This window comes from Ixodes scapularis, unplaced genomic scaffold, assembly GCF_016920785.2.
Source record: "Ixodes scapularis isolate PalLabHiFi unplaced genomic scaffold, ASM1692078v2 PGA_scaffold0__279_contigs__length_252992795, whole genome shotgun sequence".
NCBI lineage: Eukaryota > Metazoa > Arthropoda > Arachnida > Ixodida > Ixodidae > Ixodes > Ixodes scapularis.
In genome coordinates this window covers 56,586,931-56,608,708 of record NW_024609835.1, presented here as the reverse complement: position 1 = coordinate 56,608,708, position 21,778 = coordinate 56,586,931, and the positions used below count along the sequence as shown (strand labels likewise).

The 21,778-nt window shown below is 49.4% G+C and overlaps 1 protein-coding gene across 5 annotated transcripts in view; it reads left to right on the top strand.

The window, feature by feature from the left end:
- The window catches only part of LOC8023216 (protein c-ets-1-A), a 197,043-nt gene that overhangs the window by 149,463 nt on the left and 25,802 nt on the right, over positions 1–21,778 (top strand). For all 5 annotated transcript variants that reach the window (XM_040222567.3, XM_029986089.4, XM_040222568.3 and 2 more), the window contains 2 exons: positions 6,972–7,088; positions 11,954–12,154. In XM_040222567.3, coding sequence (XP_040078501.1) covers positions 6,972–7,088; positions 11,954–12,154 — 318 coding nt within the window. The remainder of the gene's footprint in view (positions 1–6,971; positions 7,089–11,953; positions 12,155–21,778) is intronic.

The window sequence follows — 21,778 nt, the reverse complement described above, 5'->3', positions numbered from 1 at the left end:
GACCATGTTTCGTGTTTGTTTTTGAAATGACGCTGTTTGTGAGCTCTCGTGAAAAACGAAAGAGAGAGAGAGAACACGAACAGCTAAACAACGAAGGAGCACATTGCTTGCGGTCTGTTCACGCATGGCGTTTTTGGGGTACTAACAACTAAGGGATCTACCTTGTTCCATAAGACACCCTGCAACCGTTCTGAGTTTGTGTGTGCGCATGTCTGTGTGTGGAAAGGGGGGGGGGGGGAGTGAGTGTCTCCGTACGAGCGCCATATGTCGGCCTGGTGTCTCCGCCGTTTCAGTGTTCACGCTGCGCCACGGCAGGCCAAGTTCAGCGTTCAGCGGGGTCCGCCCGAGAGGGGCAAGTGCGCGGGAGGCACCGCTTCGTCGGTTGCTGGCTCCAATGAGAGGGCGTCAGTAGTGGGGTCAAGGTCGCGTTTTAAACATAATCATCCTGTGCGGAGTCACTTCTTTGCTTTCCTCACTGCTTTTGTCGGCCGCGTTCCCCCTTGTCTGTGTTCGGCACATTGGCTTGGACTCGGGAGTCTTTGTGTTTCCGAGACGGTTGAGGAGGCAGCTCCTTGGGTAGCCCACTTTCGTTTCATCTGTGGCATCTGTGTATTTGTCAGCCTGGACGATTCGCTTTTGGTGTCGTGCGATTCTGCGACAGGTCTGCTAAGAGCTTCGGGTTTTTCAGGGATGTGGAACACTGCAATAACTGACAATAACAAAACAACACGCGCACACACAAACACAAACAAACAAACAAATGCAACGAGATCAAGCGAAATGAATACTCAAGACAAGCTCTACAGTAACAACGTGGGAAATTGTTTTCTGTAAACTTAAAACATTTTCACTTCCACCACCCTCTGAGAAGCACAAAGCGACTAGCCTTCTATACTTTAGAGCAGTAACCTCGTCCAACTGAGAATGTATCTCTTAACTTCCTCCCATGGTTTTTTTTTTTTTTTTTTTTTTTTTTTATAATAAATAGTTAGGGCCGCGCGTTTAGAAATACCAGCCGAGCGCGGCCGCGCTCGGCTGCCATGTGTTTTTGGTTAAATAATCTAAAGCCATTCTCCGCTACTAAACAAAAGTAGCCTGACCAGACCCGACTGTAAGTACAGGCGGAGCAGTGTTTGTTAAATTCGTCTCAGCGGCTGCTAGCTGCTTGACTAATTTCGCGTTCTTGTATTTTCTGGGCCTCTCGTAAGGCTTCACCTTAGTTACGCGCTTCGTGCACGCTTCGAGGTTCACTGCTTCGGCTTCCAATGGCCTTTTCGAAAAGAACAGGTGGCAGAGGAACCGCACAGAGGTCTGTGTTTCTGCGCTGCCAAATTACTCCAGTTCTTCCGAGCATGCGCCCACCACTTGTTGGAAGCCGCGCTGTCAGTCCGCAAAATAAAGGAAATCGCCGGCTGTATTTGCCCTACAGAGGCACCCCAGCGAGTTATTGGCGGTACTGGTCAAATTTTAATCTTGGAAACACACACCCGCACACACAGATACACACACAAAACACGAGCATGCATGTCGACAAATTTTAAGCCACTGACATTTCATGCTAACCCTGTTTGTGCTCTATTTCTACTTATTTTACTTCTATTTTTCTACTTACCCGACTGAACTTTGGTGGGATTTTCCAGCCGAGTGCCGTACAGTAATTGAACGAGTCTCACATGTGGCAGCATCCGGCAGGTTAACTAAACTAAATTAAACGTGCTTGCAAAGCCAGTGGGGAGAGAGAGAGAGAGAAAAGAAAAAGAAAATTTAATTTTTCCGCTAGCATTTGGCTGCCTGTGTCTTTTATACGTTCATGACTGACCCGCTTTGTATATGCATATTTCGACGCATTCGCATTTTGATACGTAGCTCAATGGTCATAGCTTACCTCTGTGTGTACGCTGCACAGTGATATGCGAGGGAATATCCATGCAACTATACCCCCCCCCCCCCCCCCCCCCCCGTGGATCCTTTCGTATGCCATCTGACCGACCAAGCCGCCTGATGATTGCTTTTACGAAAGCGGGTTCACGCTTCTGCAGCCTCGTGATTCGCTCTTCGGCGTTCTCATCGGCAAGTACCGCCGTTTGATTGGCTGTGGATGGATAATGAGATGCTCGTCAATCGCCGCGCCCTTCGGTGGCTCCTTCGTATGGTTTCCGTTCGTGACGTCACGGCCAGGGTCTGCCTCGCCGCGTGAACTGGCGATTGGAGCAGGCATTAATCAGTATCCAGGAAGCTGGGGTTTGTCCAGTCGCGAACTCCGACCGCAGCGATGCTTTTGGTCGCGCGCGTCGCCAATAGGTGGTGTAGAATCGCTGTTCAGGGCAGTATACAGTTACACTCGCAGCTCCTGACTCGCTCAAATTAAAAAAAAAAAAAATTCACTTTTTTTTTAATGTTGTTGTGGTCTTTGTCGTCACATCCTAATGTTTAATTACTTTCGCGCACGCTCCCGCTGTAGGCACGCGCCTCTTCTACAATCATCCCTTGGTTACACCGGCAATTACTACGTTGTTATTGCGTGCAACAGTGCACGGTTTTTGAAGCGAGGTCCTCGAACGAGCGACAGCTGCCCGTCCGATGCGCGTTCCAGCAGACTCGAAAGCAGGTGGCAACTGCTGCGTGTCGCTGCCGCGAGGGCTGCCGCCGGCTGCAGGTGCTGCCGCCTCGCGGAGGGCGTCGTTGGTGTTCGGCCAGCGCTCTTTGGGCCGTGTCGGATTGGCCGATGCCGGTCACGTGGCCGAACGGGGGTCAGTGTGTGGAAACGTCATTAAGGAAAAGAGGGGGGGGGGGGGGGGGGGGTCCAAATATATACGCGCACTTCGCTAAAAAGAGCGTTATCCCGCAGCTGTTGGATGTTCGAGGTTCCGAGGAGGACCGCGATTTGATGCGCTTTTTAGTTTCACCCCCTGAACTGCGTAGAAAACAAAACGCTGAGAAAATAGAGGTCGTTGCGGGTTCTAGAAATAATGAACGGGTTCGTTCACTGCGCTGAATTTAAGGATGCGTTCTTTTACTTTATTTCGCTGCGTAAAGATTGAAATCTGTCGCACTGTAGTAAAGCTGGATTTAGGGGGGATAATAACGTAACTTTTGAGTACCCTAATGGGTGCTGATATTAGTATACTTTGTGGTGCGATGCTGTTTTCGGTCGGTGCTTCGTCGCCATTTGGGATAATGCTACTCTTGCATCTTTCCTGTGTTTGCCCGCTGTCAGCGTGGGGTGCTTCAACGAATATCATCGCTGTAAGACGTAGAGGCACCCCTGCGTAATACTATTGTAAATAAAAAAATTCTGCAACGACAGAACAAGTGCCCTTCTCTATGCTGAAAAGATCCACTTATTTTAGCTTACTCCCTTAACGCGAATGACAGTACTCACCCCCCCCCCCCCCCCCCCCCTTACCGCAAAAACTAACGAAAGCACCAGACGATCTAAGGAAACCAAGCGAAACTAAGATTCCGCTGCATTTCGCCAGTGACTATAAAGTGGAGCAAAAGCTATTCAGACAGTTCCCTAACAACTTATCCGACCGCTTTTCCTCTACACACCTCCGCTGTCATTTGCTTTGTGGCAATCCGTTTTTATAGTTTTGTTTAGCTTTTACACAAACGCGCAGCTGAATATCTGGTGCCATCGAAACAGCTGGTCCTTTTATACAGTACACAAAACGGTGAACACCAAGAAAACAGCTTGCTAACTTACTTCCATTTAGTCAAAAAAAGGAAAAAAAGAAGGTAACTAGCGCTGCGCACCTTATTTGCAACATTCTTGCGTCGTGGCCCAATCAGCCATGAGTGATGACACGGCGCGCGAGCGGCACTGGTGGTGCATTGAAAAGCGCTAATGGTGGAACTGACATTCTTGGTTTCAATCTTTTTTTCCCTGCGGTATGCAGTAGGGTCGTGTTTATATACGTAGAGACGGGAAAATATTCGCCCACTTACAAAAATAGAAGCTTCAAATAGAATATCACAATATTTGCGCGTCGCTAATGTATAAACCAACATGGTCGCCTACTATTAAATATTTCGTGTGCCGTCGCATGACATGCAGATTTAATGGTCTTGTCAGTAGTACATTGATCGTTTTTTTTTTTTTTTTTTGAGAAACTACAAAATTGTGGTCGCATTGGACACAACTTGTGTTCGCTTATATTTCGAATCACAAGTTTTTTTTTTTTTTTGCGAGGTTTTATGTAGCAATGTGAAATCTCGTGTTGAGGCGTCTCACTATAGCTACTTCTAGCGGCGGCCACACCGCGGCGCGCAAGTCGTCGCTTCACACAGCGCCTGTTCGTATTGCTGCATTTGCTAGCGGACATCCTTCTAAATGCTGACTTAACCCCCGAGCGAACTTTCAGCTGCTGAACTGGGTCTTTTTCAGCTGTCGACGATTACGGTGCAGCAAAGGATTTAGTCTCGCCTCGTCGAGTTTTAGCGTGGCGAAACTAATTACATAACCGTTTGGCAGATGCCGAACTCTTTGTTCCCACGATTGACATTGATTTCACTGATCGTTCGGGACTTTGATTTAAGCTGCGCTTTTGCAAGCAATGTGCGTTCATCGTTCCGGAATTTGTTAAGTGTACTGTTTACCGGTTTTGAGTAAAACGTATTTTTTTGTGTGTGTGTGTTCTTATGTACTTCTCGAGCCCTAATGATCGCTACAGTTCGCACATAGAACACCTACTTGCGATTCTCTCCAGGGCATAGCGATTGCTTGAGATGAACTTCGCACTTTGTGGTTCGGCCTGAGATGCTTTGTTAGAACCTGGAAAACCCGATTTTTCCCCATAAGACGGCATAGTCGGAATGCCAGTTGTCCGTTGCTAGAGCTTTTTTTACCGCCGGAGATTTTACAGCGTCTCATGCCATCGTGTTTTATTTCAGCCAACGTCGACAAATCTAGGCATTATAGTAAGTAACCTCTTCGTTATCGAACTCTTAGAGAAAGGGCACATTGTCATGCGGTGTGGCACGCTCTGCGGAACGAAGGAAAAGAACGCTTAAGCGGTGACACATCGGGCGAGAACTCCGTACATGAAAGGTCGCCGCGGTTACCCGGACTGATCTGTTTTCGGGTGATAACAATAGGTGACCGGGTATTCAAAAGAAGCGCACAAAAACTCGCGAAGCTCGTTTTGCACCCCGCATTCCTTTACGTTGGCGGCGGTCTCTTTAGGGACATGTGGCCTGCTTTGTTTCGAAAGAGTATCGCCACTAAAGCATCCGGACTTCACCTCGCTCTCAAAAAAGTGGGTCAGATGGTCTTCCACTGGCTCGCCGCATCATCGGTGCGAAGACTGGGCCGGCCGCGCGCATCTGGATACTTTTCTGCTTGTCGAAAAACCTTGAGCATGTACGTCGTCCCGCGCTTTTCGAGTGTCATCAAGGTGGTAGAAACTGGCCTTAGAAATCGGCACGATTTTCTAGAGCCCCGAAGCGGTGTCGAGGTAGGCTATACTCTATTTCTAACACGTCTACGTTCCGTGATGTTTCCTCGTTGATCTAGCGCCCGGGAATCCCAATCCGCTTCTGGGTTCCTTTGTTGCGGGAAAAGAGCGACGTGCGTGTGATGCCTTTACCTTCCCGGGGGTTGTAGGACAGCGGGATGTGGTGCGGAAACGGGATGTTGATGCGCGGCGGACGTCCCCACGGCAAGGTGGTTGGACTCGCCGTGTGCACGCTCTCCATTTATGACGTCGAAGAAGCCTGTTGTCACTACCATATTGCGTTTGCCTGTTGATTATTGCGATTACTAATTATTCTGCAGATGCAGTTTGTCCTTTCCATTGTTGCTTTATGCAACCTCTACTTTATGGTTACTATAACACATTTCATTATCCACAGGATTCGTAGAATGGACTGATTTTCGCTTCTCCGTTTATTAAGCTCACGTTATCGTGATCCCGGAAGAGACTCTTTTATGCTCCGTTTGAAGGTAGGTGCGAGCATAGCTGGAGTGCAAGCGTTGTTCGAAAGATGCTGCCTTGGACAGCTCTTGCACTGCACATGCCCGTCAGGCTTAGACGGTGCGCTCAAAGAGCCAGACTCACTTTCGTAGCTTCATCTTCGCTCGCACTCATAGAGAAGGCGGCGCCGTTTCTCGATAATTGAGCGGTCACTGTGTAACCATTCGGACACTCCCTTCAGATGTGCGATTTGTGCTGTCCTCATCATTCGACGGGAGCTCCCATCTGTTTTCTTTCCTACGGTGGCCAAATTATGCTTATGACATGGGTCTGACTTCTGAGAAGCAACTGCCTTCTACTTTGGGTAATGATTGTCGGGTCATACATTATGACTATTTCTCGTTCCTTCTGTGCAACGCCTCGTTTATGTTTGCATACGGAGAGAAAAGTTGAAGCCTGTACATTTATATAGTGAAGAGATATCAGTGACTCAAAACTTGTGACTTCTTTAGCAAAAGAAGAAAAAAAAAAGAGTTAAAGTTTATTTGAGGGAACAATATATTTAGCCACCCCCGTGAGGTTCGTTGCAACTTTCTGGTAGACGCGCACTGGTCATAGGATATGACGCACATCCGATGTGGCGCCGATGTTCTTATCACGGAGTTTCTTTTATTTACCGCGTTGTTGCGACGTCGTTCGAGAACTTCCTTGTGCGCGAGCGCTCTTAGCGTTAAATTGGAACACTTCAAAAAGTTTTGTACCAAGAATCAGAATGATCTCGCATAGGTTTCGGAACGGATGCGGTACGACTTTCCCATGATCGTCATCGCACGCGACGTTTCAGTAAGCACGTGCGATCTTGATGCCTCAAGATGCTCTTGTTTCCGACGGATACGTGTCAGTATCTCCTGCGAGCAGTGATGATGTGGCGAACGCGCTGAACAAATCGAAATACACCGCTCTTTCACTCGCGTTATACGTATACTATATCGATCCCGTGGAGCATGATCTTCAGTGGAGTCAAGCTGACGTTCTTGTCCGGTTTTGTTCGCGCAGAACTGCCCACGCAAGTGCCTCCCTTGACGCCTGGGACCAACCAGAAGATGACCCAAGCCCTGACTGCAAGTTTCAGCAGTTGGGAGAAAGAGCGCGAATCTCTCAACATTACCAGAGGTGAGCCTACTTCGTTACGCGTAGTCGTAGAATGGTTACGAACAACTGCGTAATCATGCCAAGTCTGTGCGTGTAGTGCTGGCAGTGCACCTGGGCTTAGGGGCAGTGCTGACCAGGTGCGTCAGGCGTCTGCACTGCAGTAATGCGGTACTTTTTATGTAAATACAGTCTCTCCTCCATCCGCAATTCATTCATTCTCCGTATCTCTAATGATTAACATCTACGTTACGACCTTTTCAAGGGAGCCAGCAGATGTCTGACTCCAGTAACGCGAAATAGGTATTGCAATTAATTCGTAGAAGACAAACTTAAATATAGGGTTATTATATAATGGCCCTGATGTGTCACTTTACGTGTGAGAGACTAGGAGCCAAGAAACAGGCGGGCTTGCAAGCTGTGCTTATGATTTTCCTCCAGAAAAGTAAACAAATTTTACTCAAAGCCATTATTTGCCTTTTTTATTTTTTATTTGTCCATATATACATTCGATAGGCATTGAGCTGGGCTCATTCCGCCCGAAATAAATTATACGGCCACTCCGGTAAGGTCAGAATCGTTAATTAGTTTCGGTTCGGCGGCAACCACCTTTCAACACAAGGGAGCGGCGACCCGCGACGACTGCCCTGCACGTTTGGGGAGAAGGACCGCATCCTTGTTGTGGAATGCCCGCGTTTTGCGGGCCACGTTCGGGCACAATCCCCGCGGTGGCCAAGTGGCGTTCGCCCCCGCTTTGTGGTCCGCGCTCGCTGCGGTGGCACCCTCCCTGGGGCCGTTGCACCCCGCTGCCAGGATATCCCTTGTGTGACAGGTGAATCGCAGTTCCCCCCGTCGTTGTCATTCTGGGGTATGTCCGGCGGATGTGTCACGTGCCGCTCTGAATGTGCCCGAGGGCCATGCAAATGCTGGCGTGTTGGGTCGTCGCCCGACCGATCGACGCGGGAACCTCGTACTCGCTAGAACGAAGCCCATTCAAACAGTTCGATCAACTACGTTTGACCACGGAAACCAAGCGACGGAACGTTCGGCTGCCGTAGTAATTCGCAGCGGTATTTCGATCTAGGCCCCACGACCTTTATAGTTTACGGCACGGAGCAAGCGGGGAGCTAATCGGAAGCTTTGGTAGAGCGTTCTGATACCTCCGATAAACGACACGATGCGTGCGCCAAGGCGTCGGCGCAGTGTCGGGTATCGTTATCGGAGTTAGGGGAACGATCTGCTAAAATACCCTAAATACTGACATTACGAATGGGTGTCTGCTGGATCACGTTTCGGCGCAAGTAAGAAGACGTAAGAAGGCAATGCGCCGGCCTACAAATCCCCATTTAGCGATTTCGAATCTTAGTCGAGCTGCTCGCAATCTGTCGGAGGAGTATTTGCGGAGAAGGCGTCGTGTACCCAAAATGTAAAATAATTTCTAAAAAAAGTGAAGAAAGTCAATGTGGTTTTGATTAACCCTCAGCCGTCCGAGGTCTGGGGCGTGTCAGATACCCTCGGTTGACTTAGCACACAGAACCCCTAAAAATTTTGCTTTTTAACCTAGCATGTGATCAGTGCTCCGGCGTTGAGCGTGACTTTCCTCACGCTGTTAGTTGAGCGTTGAGATGCGTTAGGCTCCATATCTGCATCGCGCTTGGTTCTTTGGTATAGTGAGTCGTGTGACTCGCGCGGTCCGAATAACGAGGCTTAGTCAAGCAAGCAACGTCTGTTGTAACTAAGCTCTGCAGAGATTCAAAGCATGTGTATATCCGAGTGCGGCAGCGCGCATTCGCCATCGCGAAGGGTTTCCGGTTTTTAGAGTTGATCATACCTGATTCGCGGCGTAACGGCGCTCAGTCCTCGAATCGACTTTTATCAATGTTTTTTTTTTTTATTCTCTCAAAGGCGTATCCAATCAATTGTCCGCATATTTCTCCCCCGGTACTGTGTTCTAGATTTAACCCCTATTTGAAAAGGTGAGACAAATAGGGCTGGGCAATTGATCGAATAACCTACTTCAACGCGTTTAGCGCAGCACAGACTGTTGTAAACAATAAAGGGAGGTCGCTCTTGCCGGATATTGTCAGCGTACATCTTGACTCATGCAGCTGAAGTAATATTCTGTGAGTGTGAATGTCTTTGAACATCTTCTTCATTACACATCGAAATTGATTCGTTATCAAAGTTTGTAGATTGCCACCATAATCCACAAAAAGAAGTATTTATATCTATTTGTTATATATATTAAGCATTAAAATTTACTTTTGGTATAATGCATCTAAATGAACGAGACCGATTAATTAATTGATGAAAGGAAGGCGATTAATCGGGTTCAGACCTAATCGACGCCCTGCCCTATAGACAAACAATGACGCGGCGCCTAGAGCCCATTTCTTTAGTTGCACCGCGAGCGCACTGGTTTATACTCTGTGTCACTAGTTGCGTGCAGTACAGGTAAAGGGAATTGCCAGGCGGGGAGAGATAGGCGAAGGGAACGCCAGGCGGGAAAATAGGCGAATCAGCTCCCGATCTTGAGTCTACGTGTGTGGTTCTTCGGCGGTCCTTTGAAGGAGTTCGTTCTGAAGGCCCTTTTCCGTCCCAAGCCAATAGGAAGGGTATGGACGAGGAAAGAAACCTCCTCTCTAACGTTCCCAGTGTTCTCCCTTTTCCCGATTAACCTCCTCTCCCGTCCCGCGTTCCTAGTGCTCGTCCTTTCTCTCTTCGCCTGGCGCTGCCTTCGCCTGCACTGCACACAACTGGTGACACGTAGTATAGTCCGGCTAGCGTGACATGCATTCGCGTTTTGTCCGGACAAAATAACAATACCATGACAAAACATTAGCTTTTCGCCAACCGTAGCAGTCTTCAACGGTACTGCATGTCCTCAAGCGTGCTCTTAGGTCGCATAGTTATGCGGCGTGAATATCATATGCACCTTATTCCGCACGGAATATATCCAAGAAAGTGTGGTTGGCAGGGGCAGGTCCGCCAGCAGTCTTCGTTTCAATTAATCAATAATTTCTTTATTTAACTTCGGACATGCACATAAGCCTACACCAACCCAGTGGGACGCAACCTGTAGGCACTCAGGCACTGAGGAGAGATAAAGAGAGAAAGAAAGAGAGATGGAGCGGCGGGAGAGAGAAATATAGCAGAGCATTTCTCGATGAGTGTGCCAAGGATGTTGGATCGAATAGCTCTGCCAAATGCGAAGTGGAACAGGAGATCTCGAGTGACAAGCGAGATTTTGTTTGTTTGTTTTGTGGTCAGAGAACTTCAGGGGCGACCTATGATTTGTTATTTATTTTCCGGAACGGGTAATTAAATAAGTCATTCCGGAAATTGCCAGTTCGGCCGGACACAAATTGCCCTGAGGCTGTTAGGATTCGGTCAAAATCACGGCTTGTGCCGCAATGTGCCTGGGCATCGAATATTATTTTTTAATGCTTTGTTGCCTATTTTTGAGGCCTGCCAACCGTTTGCCTTTCTAGGAAGACGTTTATAGCGAAATAAATAAAACAAAAAATAATAATAACGATATGCTCGGCGTTGCTGGGCGCCCGTGTATCGATTGAGTTTGCTCTAGATCAAAACGCGATAAAGAAAAAAAAAAAAAAAGTACGACAAACTATCATATATTCAACTTTACCAAAATGCTCAAGGGCTACTTCGAGCACACGTCCCTAGTTGAGTTTTCTGTTTTGTGATTGTCGCTGTTGTGTAGGCGCATTGAGTTAGTTGCACGTTGCTTGAACGATAACGGTGAACGGGACTTTATGGGGATGCTCATCGTCGGCGCTGGACGAAGCGAAGCGGGGGAAAAAAAGGGAAGGAAAGCGAGCGGGATGACTCGGAAAGAGGGAAGAATAAGGAGGAAAGAGGAACATGACCGATAAGTAGTGGCTCCTCGTCCATCCCTAAATATAAATGGCGCTGTCTCGCGCGGTGCGATCAGAGCCGGCACGTTTCGGAGGAATGCGAGGGCGTGTCTTTTGAGATGGCGCAGTAAACGACGTCTTTCGCCTAGACTGCAGCAGATAAGAGGCGGGTAAGGTCCGTGTGGTCCTTTCTAATGACGTCGTAACTGCGCGGCGAAATGAGGTAAAAAGGCAGCGCGGGTTTGAGGAATCCTCCGTTTCTTGGAGTGGTTCTTCAGGGGACTGTGGTTGGTTCAGGGACCTGTACACCTCTGGGACTTTGAGCTGCGTTCTCTCGCCAGGTGGGAAGTAACCCTAAGAGGGGGTTCGGTTTATTTTAATTGTGCCGTGTTGTCGTGTGAACCAGGGTGAGGGGAATACGTTGAGTTTATTGGGCTCATCAACGTGTCGTTTTGTTAAGCGATTCCTCGAATCTGAATATGAACGCGAACGATGCATAGGGTACGAGGGCGAGCTACGATTTCTTGAGGGTGGCCGCCGTGCCCGCTCATGCACTATAAACGTCATTTACTGCAACGTACTCGCGCTTTTAGCTTCGGATTTCTCCTCAGCTACGATGTGTCGGGATGCATAAGAAATATGTATATATATATAAATATCTGCGAAAGTGAAAGGCGGGCTGGTCGATTACGTCTGAGGTTTTCTTTCCTGGCTATCGGCGGCTCCCTGAAATAAACGCAAGGCTCTGTTTCTATTAAAAATCTATGTGCGCTAGAGATAACCTGTTGGAAATAAGTCCCATTTCAGATATTTATTATTTTATTTTTTTCCGTTTCAATTTTATTACAACTCAGGTAGTGAAGAAAAATGCGTCCCATAGCTTCGAAAACGTAGTCACGTAAGCACGGGATGATAGCTTGCAAACTGAATATCCCTCGAATTGTCGGATACACCAGCGATCTTTAGCATCGCGTATGAGACCCTGAGCCCCTGTGGTTCCTCTGTTCGCAGACCCTCGGCAGTGGACGGAAATGGACGTAGCCCACTGGCTGGGCTGGGCGATCCGGGAGTTCAGCCTGGAGGGCGTCAACATGCCCAACTTCGCCATGAAGGGCAAGGACATGTGCGCGCTGGGCAAGGAGGCCTTCCTCACCAGGGCGCCGCCGTTCATGGGCGACATCCTCTGGGAGCACCTCGACATCCTGCAGAAAGGTGAGACCGGGCTGCTTTCGATGAGAACGTCATCCTTATTTGCCTGGTTCACGGGCACTTAAAGGGCCTTCAGAACGAACTTCTTTAAAGACCCGCTGGAGAACTACACACGTAGACTCAAAATCGCAAACTGATTCGCCTATTGTTTTTTTTTTGTTTTTTTTTTTTACGTTCTCAATGTCTTTTAGGTGAACAGTGGAACAGGAGCGACAATGTTTCATAGGTATTGCGTAGGTTCGTGCTCGTAAATACCGAAAAACCTTCAGTCTAGTTATACGCAGTCCCAATCTTACCCGGTTACAAGCGGTTATACGCGAACGAAAATGTGTGTCCAGTTTTTGTTTGAGGCGACATGCTCGCGGTTGTAGCTCCAGCTTCGCTCGCGCACTTTTGGCGAAATGAAGTACAGCTTCTCGGGCGCTTTGATCGGTTTGCCTCTGCGTCCGAGCCGTTGACACGACGGATCTGTTGGTGTTTCCTGCTCGTTTCGTCAACAGCCCCGTAAAACCAACGGTACAATACGTCGTTAAGACCCGGGGGTTTGCCCAAGGGCGGAACTTGAGGCCGAAAGTGCTCCAGTCTCCACGTGGGTGGCTCAAACAAAGCACCCGGGGGTCCCTCTTTTGAGCCGGGCCGCGCTCATTCGTGCACGCCTGTGCTTCGGCGCGGCTACGGTGTTGGCGGGGGCTCGCTGTGTTTGCATGTCGTCTGTATAGTTCCTCTCAGCATCAACGAACATGCGTGCGTTCTCTGTTTTCGAACCGCTTTAAAAGTAAGAAAGATGCGGGTAGTATGTATATTAAAAAAAAGAAAAAAAGATAACTAGTACAGAGCGGGGAGGAAACGTGGTCGTTCTCTCCCACCCAAGCGAGAGTCCGGCCGCCCCAAACGCAAATATGGAAGGCTGGGGCGGAGAGTCGGAGCTGCTCAAAAAGCCGTCCTGTTTGGCTTGTGCCTGGCGGGGACTCTGACTCACGGCGACGGCGCTATGGCTTCGCTTTGGGGCGTCAGCTTCCCCGCAGTGCAGGTTCTGACCCCCGCCACCCCCGCTTTATCTCGACTTTCGCTTTTGTTAGCTAAGCTCCACTTTGGTTCTCGAACGCGGGGAGCTTTTTTCGGGCTAAGTGGGACCACTCGAGTCCAGACTCTTTCTCTCCCCACCGGCCCGCTCCTTATTTGGGGATCATCTTTCTCCGTGTCGTCGCTATTTGCAATTGTCGTTTTTATCTCCTTCTTCGGTCTTCTGGCTAACCTGAGAGTGCTTTCATTGTGTATCCAATCTGTTCCTTCAGCTCTGTGGCGTCAGACTTGGGTTAGCTTTCATAACTCGTTTCCTTTTTACGCGTAAATTTTAAACTACTGTCACGGTTTCCGAAACTGGGAAAGCTAATTTTATTTGTCTGCACTCCAGAAAAACTGCGGCGCGTCTTTTTACCCGCAAAGCACTTGGGACTCCCACGTGTTTGGCGGAAAATCAGACACCGGATTTCTTACAGTGTACGGTGGAAGTGTGGGGATCTCATTAAACAATGACGGGTTAAACGGGCATTACCTAACGCGCAGCACGTCGTCTTACGGCATTTGGTGGAGCATTTTTAAGCCGCGGCTTTGTTCCCTCCCGTCTCTGCTTCCGTGTAGGATGTCGACGCGTGTCTGTTTCCATCAGGCTAGTTTTATTCGCAGCGTTAAGTGGACTCAAATTGCGGACATTGCGAACGACCATAAACCGGCGGCACTTCGCCTCGACGCCCAACGCGAATTAACTCGAATCGTACCAAGAAATTTTCTCGCTTTTATTCCGCGGGCGGTCGTCCTCTCGGCGGTGTCGGAAACATATAGAAGGCGTACGCGGAACTTGGTGCGCTGGCGAGAGAAGCCACTGCCCCAAGTGCGCTTCCGTTTGCTCGTGGGGTTTCACGTCGCCAGCGAAAAATTAGCGGCGTCTTTCGCATTGGTCGGACTCGACATCGACGCCACCGCCTCCTCCAGCAGCCGTTATTATGATTACCCACACCGCGTGAGTCATCATCGCGACCTCGTGCGGGTCAGCTCGCAGAACTTGCCCTTGAGGCGACACTGGGGAAAGAGAGACTCGGCATAATCAGACAACAATTGCTTTCGGGGCGGCATATACTCTACGCGCTGACGGCGACGAAGCACGCGCGTGACAGTCTACGTACTATGTATATGATCCCCGCCTTCTTTTCGGTCTCGTTCTTTCTCGTTCGCTGAACGAGAACGAACGAGATCCTCGGCCGCCGGCTGGCGGCGTACGCTTTCTCCGAGCCTCTGAAGCGTGGCGTCGTCAGCGAGAAAAAAGCGGAGCGGGTTTTGAAGGGACATTTTCTTGTTGAAGCTTTTTGTCGTCTCTTCGCTGAAAACCGGACAGCGAGGAAAAGAAATAAAACAACAACGAAACAGCTTTGAAGTAAAAAGCAGCAGAAAATAGCGTTTCAAGGTCGTCACGACGAGAAGCAACAAGTAAAGCGTGTCTTTCACGAAAGTGACCGACTGACTTTTTCATGCACGCGTGCTCGGGACGAGGGCTTTCCGAATGAAGAGTAGCGTGAGCTCGTGCCTGCAGATCGAGTTCGATTCATTCGCTCTCTGCGCGGAACTGAGCCGCCCGCACTGTGGCAGCAACGCGACTCGTGCGGATCTTGACGGCGTGTTGCTCGCGTCTTGCAAGCTTTCACGCGAACGAGGTGCAGCGCGCGAGACGTCACCTGCGCCTTTGTCCCATTTTACTCGTGCAAGTTGGCGTCAGACATGCACTATATGCACCGTTCCAGTATTTACGAGCCCTTCGCCAAGCGTGCGATCTCCCCAGCCCAGCACGCGCATGTTCGTCGCTTCGGAAAGCGAGCAAATCACGAGCCATACGCACGAACACTGAACATGTAACCTGTCAGGAGAGCATTTCTGGAAAGGTATATAGCCGCTGACAGAAGAAGACCAGCAGGACGTCTCCTTCGGACGCTTGGCCTTCAGCACGTGCTCGTTGCCTCCCGTCGTGCGTTGGCTGCACGTGCACGCTGGGAGGTCATGAGAGGCCGAAGTGTTATCGAAGCCTGGAGGAGAAAACAACTGAAAGAACTCCCTGCCGCTCTCATCATGTCGGTGCTCTATAAGTGCTTGGTAGGCAGCCTCTAAATAGTGCGGAAATAAGGAGAAAAAAAATTGCCCTGCATTTGTGTTGCTACGTGAAACGTTCTAGCGCTAGTATCCTCCGGGCACTTCTTCTGGAGCTGAGCCTCCGGGTCTCTTTACTCTTCTCCACCCCATTTGCTCGTCTCCACGTCGACTTTCACCCCGTCGGGTCGGCCCGTGTCCAGAGAGTGTGGAGAATGATGGGCTGCGGCCGGTCACGTGTCAATTTTCGCGCTAAATTTAGCGGGTAAACTGAGTTTATGTGTAGGTCAAGCGACGTCAATTTTCCCTCTAAACATAGCGGAGAAACTGAATCTGTGTAAAGGCCACGTGACACGAAGTCATGTGACATCATTTTTTCCGTTAAATTTAGCGGGGAAAGTGAATCGGTGTTGAGCTCACGTGACGTCAATTTTCCTTTTAAATCTAACGGGGAAACTGAAGTCATGCGACGTCACTGGCCACGGCTTGACAGAATCCGGAGCAACTAGCCGAAGAACTTTTCACGTTAAAAAAAATATTCCAAGTCGCGTGTTTCCTCAAACCCTCGGCAATGAATGACACTATCCTGTCAAAATATTTTGTTTTTATGCCGAGTCAATATTTGAGCGAACCTGTTCACAAAGCAACTCTAAGCGTTCTGTCGTGGCAAGTCTCCTCCGAGCTTTCTGGGGGGGTTCGTAACTTTTGTGAGCTTATACAAGATCTGGCGCACGAATGGGCAAGAGTTACGAGCAAGCAAAGTTGCGGTATAGACGGAAGAGCTGATGTTTTTGGATATTTCCTGAACTTTATTTTGCCTGCGTTTAAATTCTCTCGAGTCAGGTACATTTGTGGAGCACCTTCCAAACTCCAGAAAATATCTGTTGCGAATGAACCGTGAGACTTGCGTCTGTCCAACCACCACCATCCTTCGTACCTCTTGACGGACGATTTCCGGACAGTCAGGCACCGAAGCTTCGGTCTTCTGCGATCGACTCGAGAGAACAAACGGATCCTGTATACTTTGTAACGAGAGATCCATCGCTGTTTCGGCGCATCGGAAAGTGCAACGGCCGACGGGTTTCCCGAGCGGCCGCCCACCTTCGGCGGCTGCAAGGCGCGCGGGGAGCCGCCGTGTTGCAATGCGCTCGTGAACCTGACACAGATCGGATGGCGAGTGAGCGCTTTAGATCTTGAACTTCGCCGCATCGCTTACCGCGGAAAAAACTGGGCGCGCTCCGCAGCAGGCAGCGATTGGCGTTCAAGGCTCCCTTCGCTCGTTAGGTTCGGCCATGAGAAGGAACAACCAACATTCAAGTGGATACTACCGCTCTTGTATTTACTTTTTTTTGTTGTTTTGTTTGGTTTCTCCTTTCGCTTTTCGTCGCGTGTCATTAGTCGTAAATGTTGCTCTTTTGGTTTGACACCTTACGTAATGTCGTTCGGGGTTTTCTTCGTTCCCTCTCGCCTCTCCACTTAGGCGAGTCCTTCACGAGAATATACGACGCTTGGGAAAAAGAAGGCGACCGAAAAAATCCCGATCGCTTTTTTTTTTTTGTTCGTGCCCGGTTTCCAGAACTGTGTATTTAAGTAGTTTTTAATACCCGCTGGTTTCTTTGTTGTTTCGCGGGCAATGGGCGCCGACCAGCAACCAGCGTACTTCGGTCGCCCCTCAGCTGACAACACGGTAGAAGGTACGTGCTCGTTGAACCAGACATACGTCTGTCTTTCGCCACGTGACCACGCTGCTGCCCATACCCACGCCCAAAGAGCAGGATCACGCGATGAAACAGAGGCGGCTGATTGGTGCGGCGATCGCGTAGCTTCCACCGCACTGTCAGCTGAGAGATAAGCGGGGTATATCCAGCGGCAACGGGCTGTTTGCTATTTACTAGCGAGAGTCCTACATTTGCGTCGTTTCTTGGCGCACTTCGGCTTGTATGTTGTTGTATTCTTTTTGTCTTTTTTTTTTTTTTTTGGCACGAGCTGACAAGGTCAAAATCGCGGGGGTGGTGCGAGCGCGCGCGTGTGTTGTTGTTCCGGCACTGTTATTTTCGTTCGCGTTGTCCGAAGCCAAGGTGTTTCTCGTTAACCTTGCGTCTTGTCAAGGCAGCCAACGCTCGGCGGATCACCGTGATTTGCGGCGGGGAACCCGAAGGCGCTGTTTTTAGTTCGTTCCGAGAGCGAGCGCACCTTTCGTCCCGCTCACTTTTTTGGCCTTGAGCTCTAGCTAACCGAAGGACGGAGCGGGTTACGAGTGGTGGGCCTAAGGTGGTTATTTGGACGTCACGTCGTCTCGATCCGTGGTATCTTTGGCTGCTCGCTCGTACAGCCCACGGTTGTGTGTGTAGCGATGCGGTTGACACACTGCCCGTGATTACAATAACTCTCGTGTCATCATTTCTTGCCCAGCATTTGGTTAGCGGGGGTATTGCGTAAGGGGACAAAAAAAGACAATGAACAGTTTCCTGGAAGATAAGGGTGGTTTTTGAGCGAGGCTACGCAAACGTGCGTCATTCGCAGCATTTTTGTCTACTGGGCTGTAGAACGCGTTCTGGACATGCGCAGTTGCTTTCTTCTGCCGAATATCGGGCGCCGTGCTTCCGCCCACAACCCGGTGACCCGGATTTTTTTCTTGGATAAGCGCTGGAAAGCCGTATCGGCGGCGTTGAATCCTCCAATTCGTTATGAAAGGCTGGACGTAGACCGGCGTGATCCATTGGCAAGCTTTAATATAACGCGCCCTAAAGCTTCGCGTTCGCAAAGAAAGAGCGCCGACGCTACTGCGCCCGCACCGAGCCCAGACCGCCTTTTGGATTCGCGTATGGCGATAACACTATTTTTTTCTGAACTCAAAGCTGTTGGGTACTCAACCCTATAATTCGCTATTGCGCACTAATAGAGAGTTTTAAGGGACCCCAACGCTCTCGGTCCCCCGAATAGTTTGCAGCCTCGCACTGCGCAAGCGCACAAGTTCTGCACGTGCGCAGTGTGACGCATCAAGCCGCTCGGCGGAACCAAAACGTTGCTCGCCCCCCCCCCTCCCCCCCCTCCCCCCCGCCTCGCCTTATTCTACAAACTCTTTAATATCAGGACTGTTCCGAGCAGAGAGGAGACTTGCCATTTATATGAAGGTGCAGTTTTTCGACCCTTTTTGTATGTAGTCCGCGCAGAGTTTAATGTTATGATTATTTTTCTTTCGAAACCGTGGTCTGGAGCGGGGACATCTTACTGTGTACCGCCAGGGGAGTAAAGACGGGAGTGGAACGCAGCAAATCCTGAGCGCTGACATCGGGGATCCCGGGAGAAAGAACGAGAAAAAGCAACACCTGCCTTACTCAAAGAGGCGACCATATACAGGGCGCAGATTGGACACGACTGCGGCATCAGCGTTCGGCTGAGACTCGGGTTCTCACTGATTGGCCACGAGTTGCGGCCGAACGTTGACGCAGGTCTCGTGTCCAATCAGCGACCTACGGTCGTTTCTTCGAGTGACATGGGCGAATTCAGTACGTAGGCTCTCTTGTCTAGGAGGTATTGAAAAGAAGAGTGGCAGAAAATAGGAGTGACAGAAAGCGTGTTCGTGAGTTGAAGTTGTTCGGGTGCTATGTCAACTTTATTTATTTCTACGTAATGCGCCATACCGGTGTTTTCTTGCAAAGTGAGCTGGAAAATAGCTGGATACAAACCTTACAGCTGATGTTTTGCCGCTTTTTTTGTGTGCGTAATAAGGCGTCGCTAGCAATACGGGCCCAACGGTACCACCCACTGGGACCACTAATGTCCGTCTTCGTCTATTCCCCGCCGTTCCCAAGCGGCCGAAATGCACGAGACCTCTCTCTCTAGATTGTTATATTACCTCTATGTCTACCATGAAGTTGATGTCAATGACCATTCGGCTACTAGGGGTACGTCGAAATATGAATGAATATAGGAAGTTTATTGTGTAGCCATTTTATGTTGGCGAGGTCTGGAAATGAATAATGGGCTTGGGGAGTATTCCAGCTTCCGAAGTGAAGAAAGAATTGACCGAATAAAACGTCCAACTCAAAATAATAAAGAAAAGAGAACTGCGACGTTTTATCAGACGACCGCCCGCTAATGGCGTATCGCCTTTTGTCAGACCGCGCATGCGCGGTTAGCGACCCGAGAGGCTTCGTTAGCAAAGTAGTCCGGATGTTCGCTCGCGATCGCCATTGGGAGCGAGGCTAGAGATTAAAGCGAAAAATAGAGAACGCAAACGACAAACAGAAAAAAAAACACAGAAAATCATATTGGTGCATAAATGATAGAATGGAACTATGTGTACGGTCGCACAAATATATACGGTCACGCTCAAGTTGACGGAGTACTGGCGCGACGTGTGTGAGAGCGCATGCGTGGAGCGTACCTGTAGATGAGGGCGCTGTACCTGTCTCCGAAAATAAATGTTCACAAAAAAGCGAGGAAAGAAAAAAGCGGGGCATCCTGTATTTTGTTAGATTGCGGAATGCCATTGTGTGCCTGGGATGGAGCGAGTCGTCGCTTCGGAGGCGGTCGTCCGTGCGTCGGTGGTGGTGCCGCACGTTCTGACGCGACGTCAGTCGCCCCCCTCCCCTGTCACCCCCTTCTCTTCTCGTCTCTTCCTGTCTGCCTAGAGCTGCTGCCTCGGTGCCGTGATGCGCACCATTTTTGCTGCCCGAGTTTTTGTCTTTTATTCCTATTGTCATACCGACGTCGGCTTCGCTTGCTCGGTACGCTTTTTTCACGCCATCCGTTCATCTGGGTTCGATTAGGAATGGTTGACAGACTTATATTGGGCTCATAACAACCTAAGTTGTCCGGTAGTGTTCGCTGGAATATTTTTTTCGTCTATATTATCGACTTGCGAGGCAGGACCACACTGTTTCCTCTCATTCTATCCATTTGCGCCGATTAGGGTAGGCGTCGAAAACCGAAAATGAGAACAGCGCTGGCACTGGTTCCATGTTATAGCCGTTTGAATTGGTAGCAGCCTGCACGTTAGATTTGAAGGAATTCGAGGTCGCGTTTTTGTCGAGAGGAATGAAGTTTGCAACACTGTCGTGTCGCGTTACCATGGACGCCATTTTCGGGGACAAACTGGGAAAATGCGTGCATTTTTGTCTCATTATTATGGACGATCCATTTCTGGAGGAAAGGAAATGTCCATACCAACGAGACATCACTATACCAGTATAGCGATAAATTTGGAGAGAATATGTGTCATTTTGAGACTGCCTACATTATATCATCGCTCATGCGAGGCTAGCCGATACACATCCCCTCCAAATACATAAAGCGTAAAGTTTTTTTTTTTTGTTTTTTTTTTTTCAAGTTTATACGCAGAGTCGCCTGCAAAGGCAAATCAGTCCCTTTTGAGTGATGTACTTTTTGTTTCTTTGAATTTACCTACGGCCGGTAAGGTAATCGTTGCAGATTGTCTCGAAACAGAGTGTCTCGCAGAAACCGAGCATACCGACATTTTAATCGTGTTTCATGGCTCGGCCTAGCAAAGCCGTTTTATAGGCGCCAAAGCGCAAGCACTACGGACAACTTCCCCAAATACCAGATGCACAAAATGACGGAAGTGCAGTCGTCATCCAAGAAACGCTCGACGCACACACTGCCGACGGAGACTCGCGCGTCCATGCGTGGAAGCCGCGGGCCCCTTTGAGGCGTCTTCTTAGCAACATTCGCTCGTCTTGGAAGGAAGCGTACTCAAGACGCAAGCGGGGAACATCCGCCCGTGCGCCTCGTGTTTCCGCCGGTTCACCCATCGTGTTCTTCTGATCGCGGCTTCACACCTCCGAATAGGCGGTTGCGTCAGAGCCTACACGCTGCAAACTCGTACCGCCTATCTCTCCATCTTTTCTCTGTTTCCTTTTGTTCGAACTGCGCCTCACATCGATGCTAAATAGCAGATAAGCGAGAACGCGGCGCGTGGCTGAAAGAAAATACGAGGAAATCTAGAACGACAGTTTTTTTTTATCTCGTGTTATTGCTAAACACTCGTTGGAACGTCTATCGCCTAAACGGCAGCCGTGGACTCTAATGGGCTTCTCTTTTTGTGTTTTTTCTTTCCGTCTTTTTCTACTCGGAGACAGATACACACGGTCGCGATCAAGGTTAAGGTCATTAGCTATTGTTTCCTAAACTGCGGCGGCGGATGGCGTCTTAGAGGTGTGAGCGCCTATCGTTTGCTTCGAAAGAAAAAAAAAGAAAAAAGGAAAAAAAATGGCGCTATTGGTTCGTGAGTTGTATCGCGCACATGTCGACCGTGAGATCCCCCCACCGAAGGGCGGCGCGCAGATGATGTCAACCTAAGTGACCTTTCTCTTTTTTTCTCATTGCCACCTTTTCACGGTTTCATCAGCTCCTTTTCCCCGCCGCAGGGTGGCTGTTATTTTTCACCAGTGCGTTTTAGAAGCGCTAACGATTTTGTCTTTTGCCGCTGCGAAGCCTTGTGTCGAGGTGAGCGTTTGAATCTCGCAC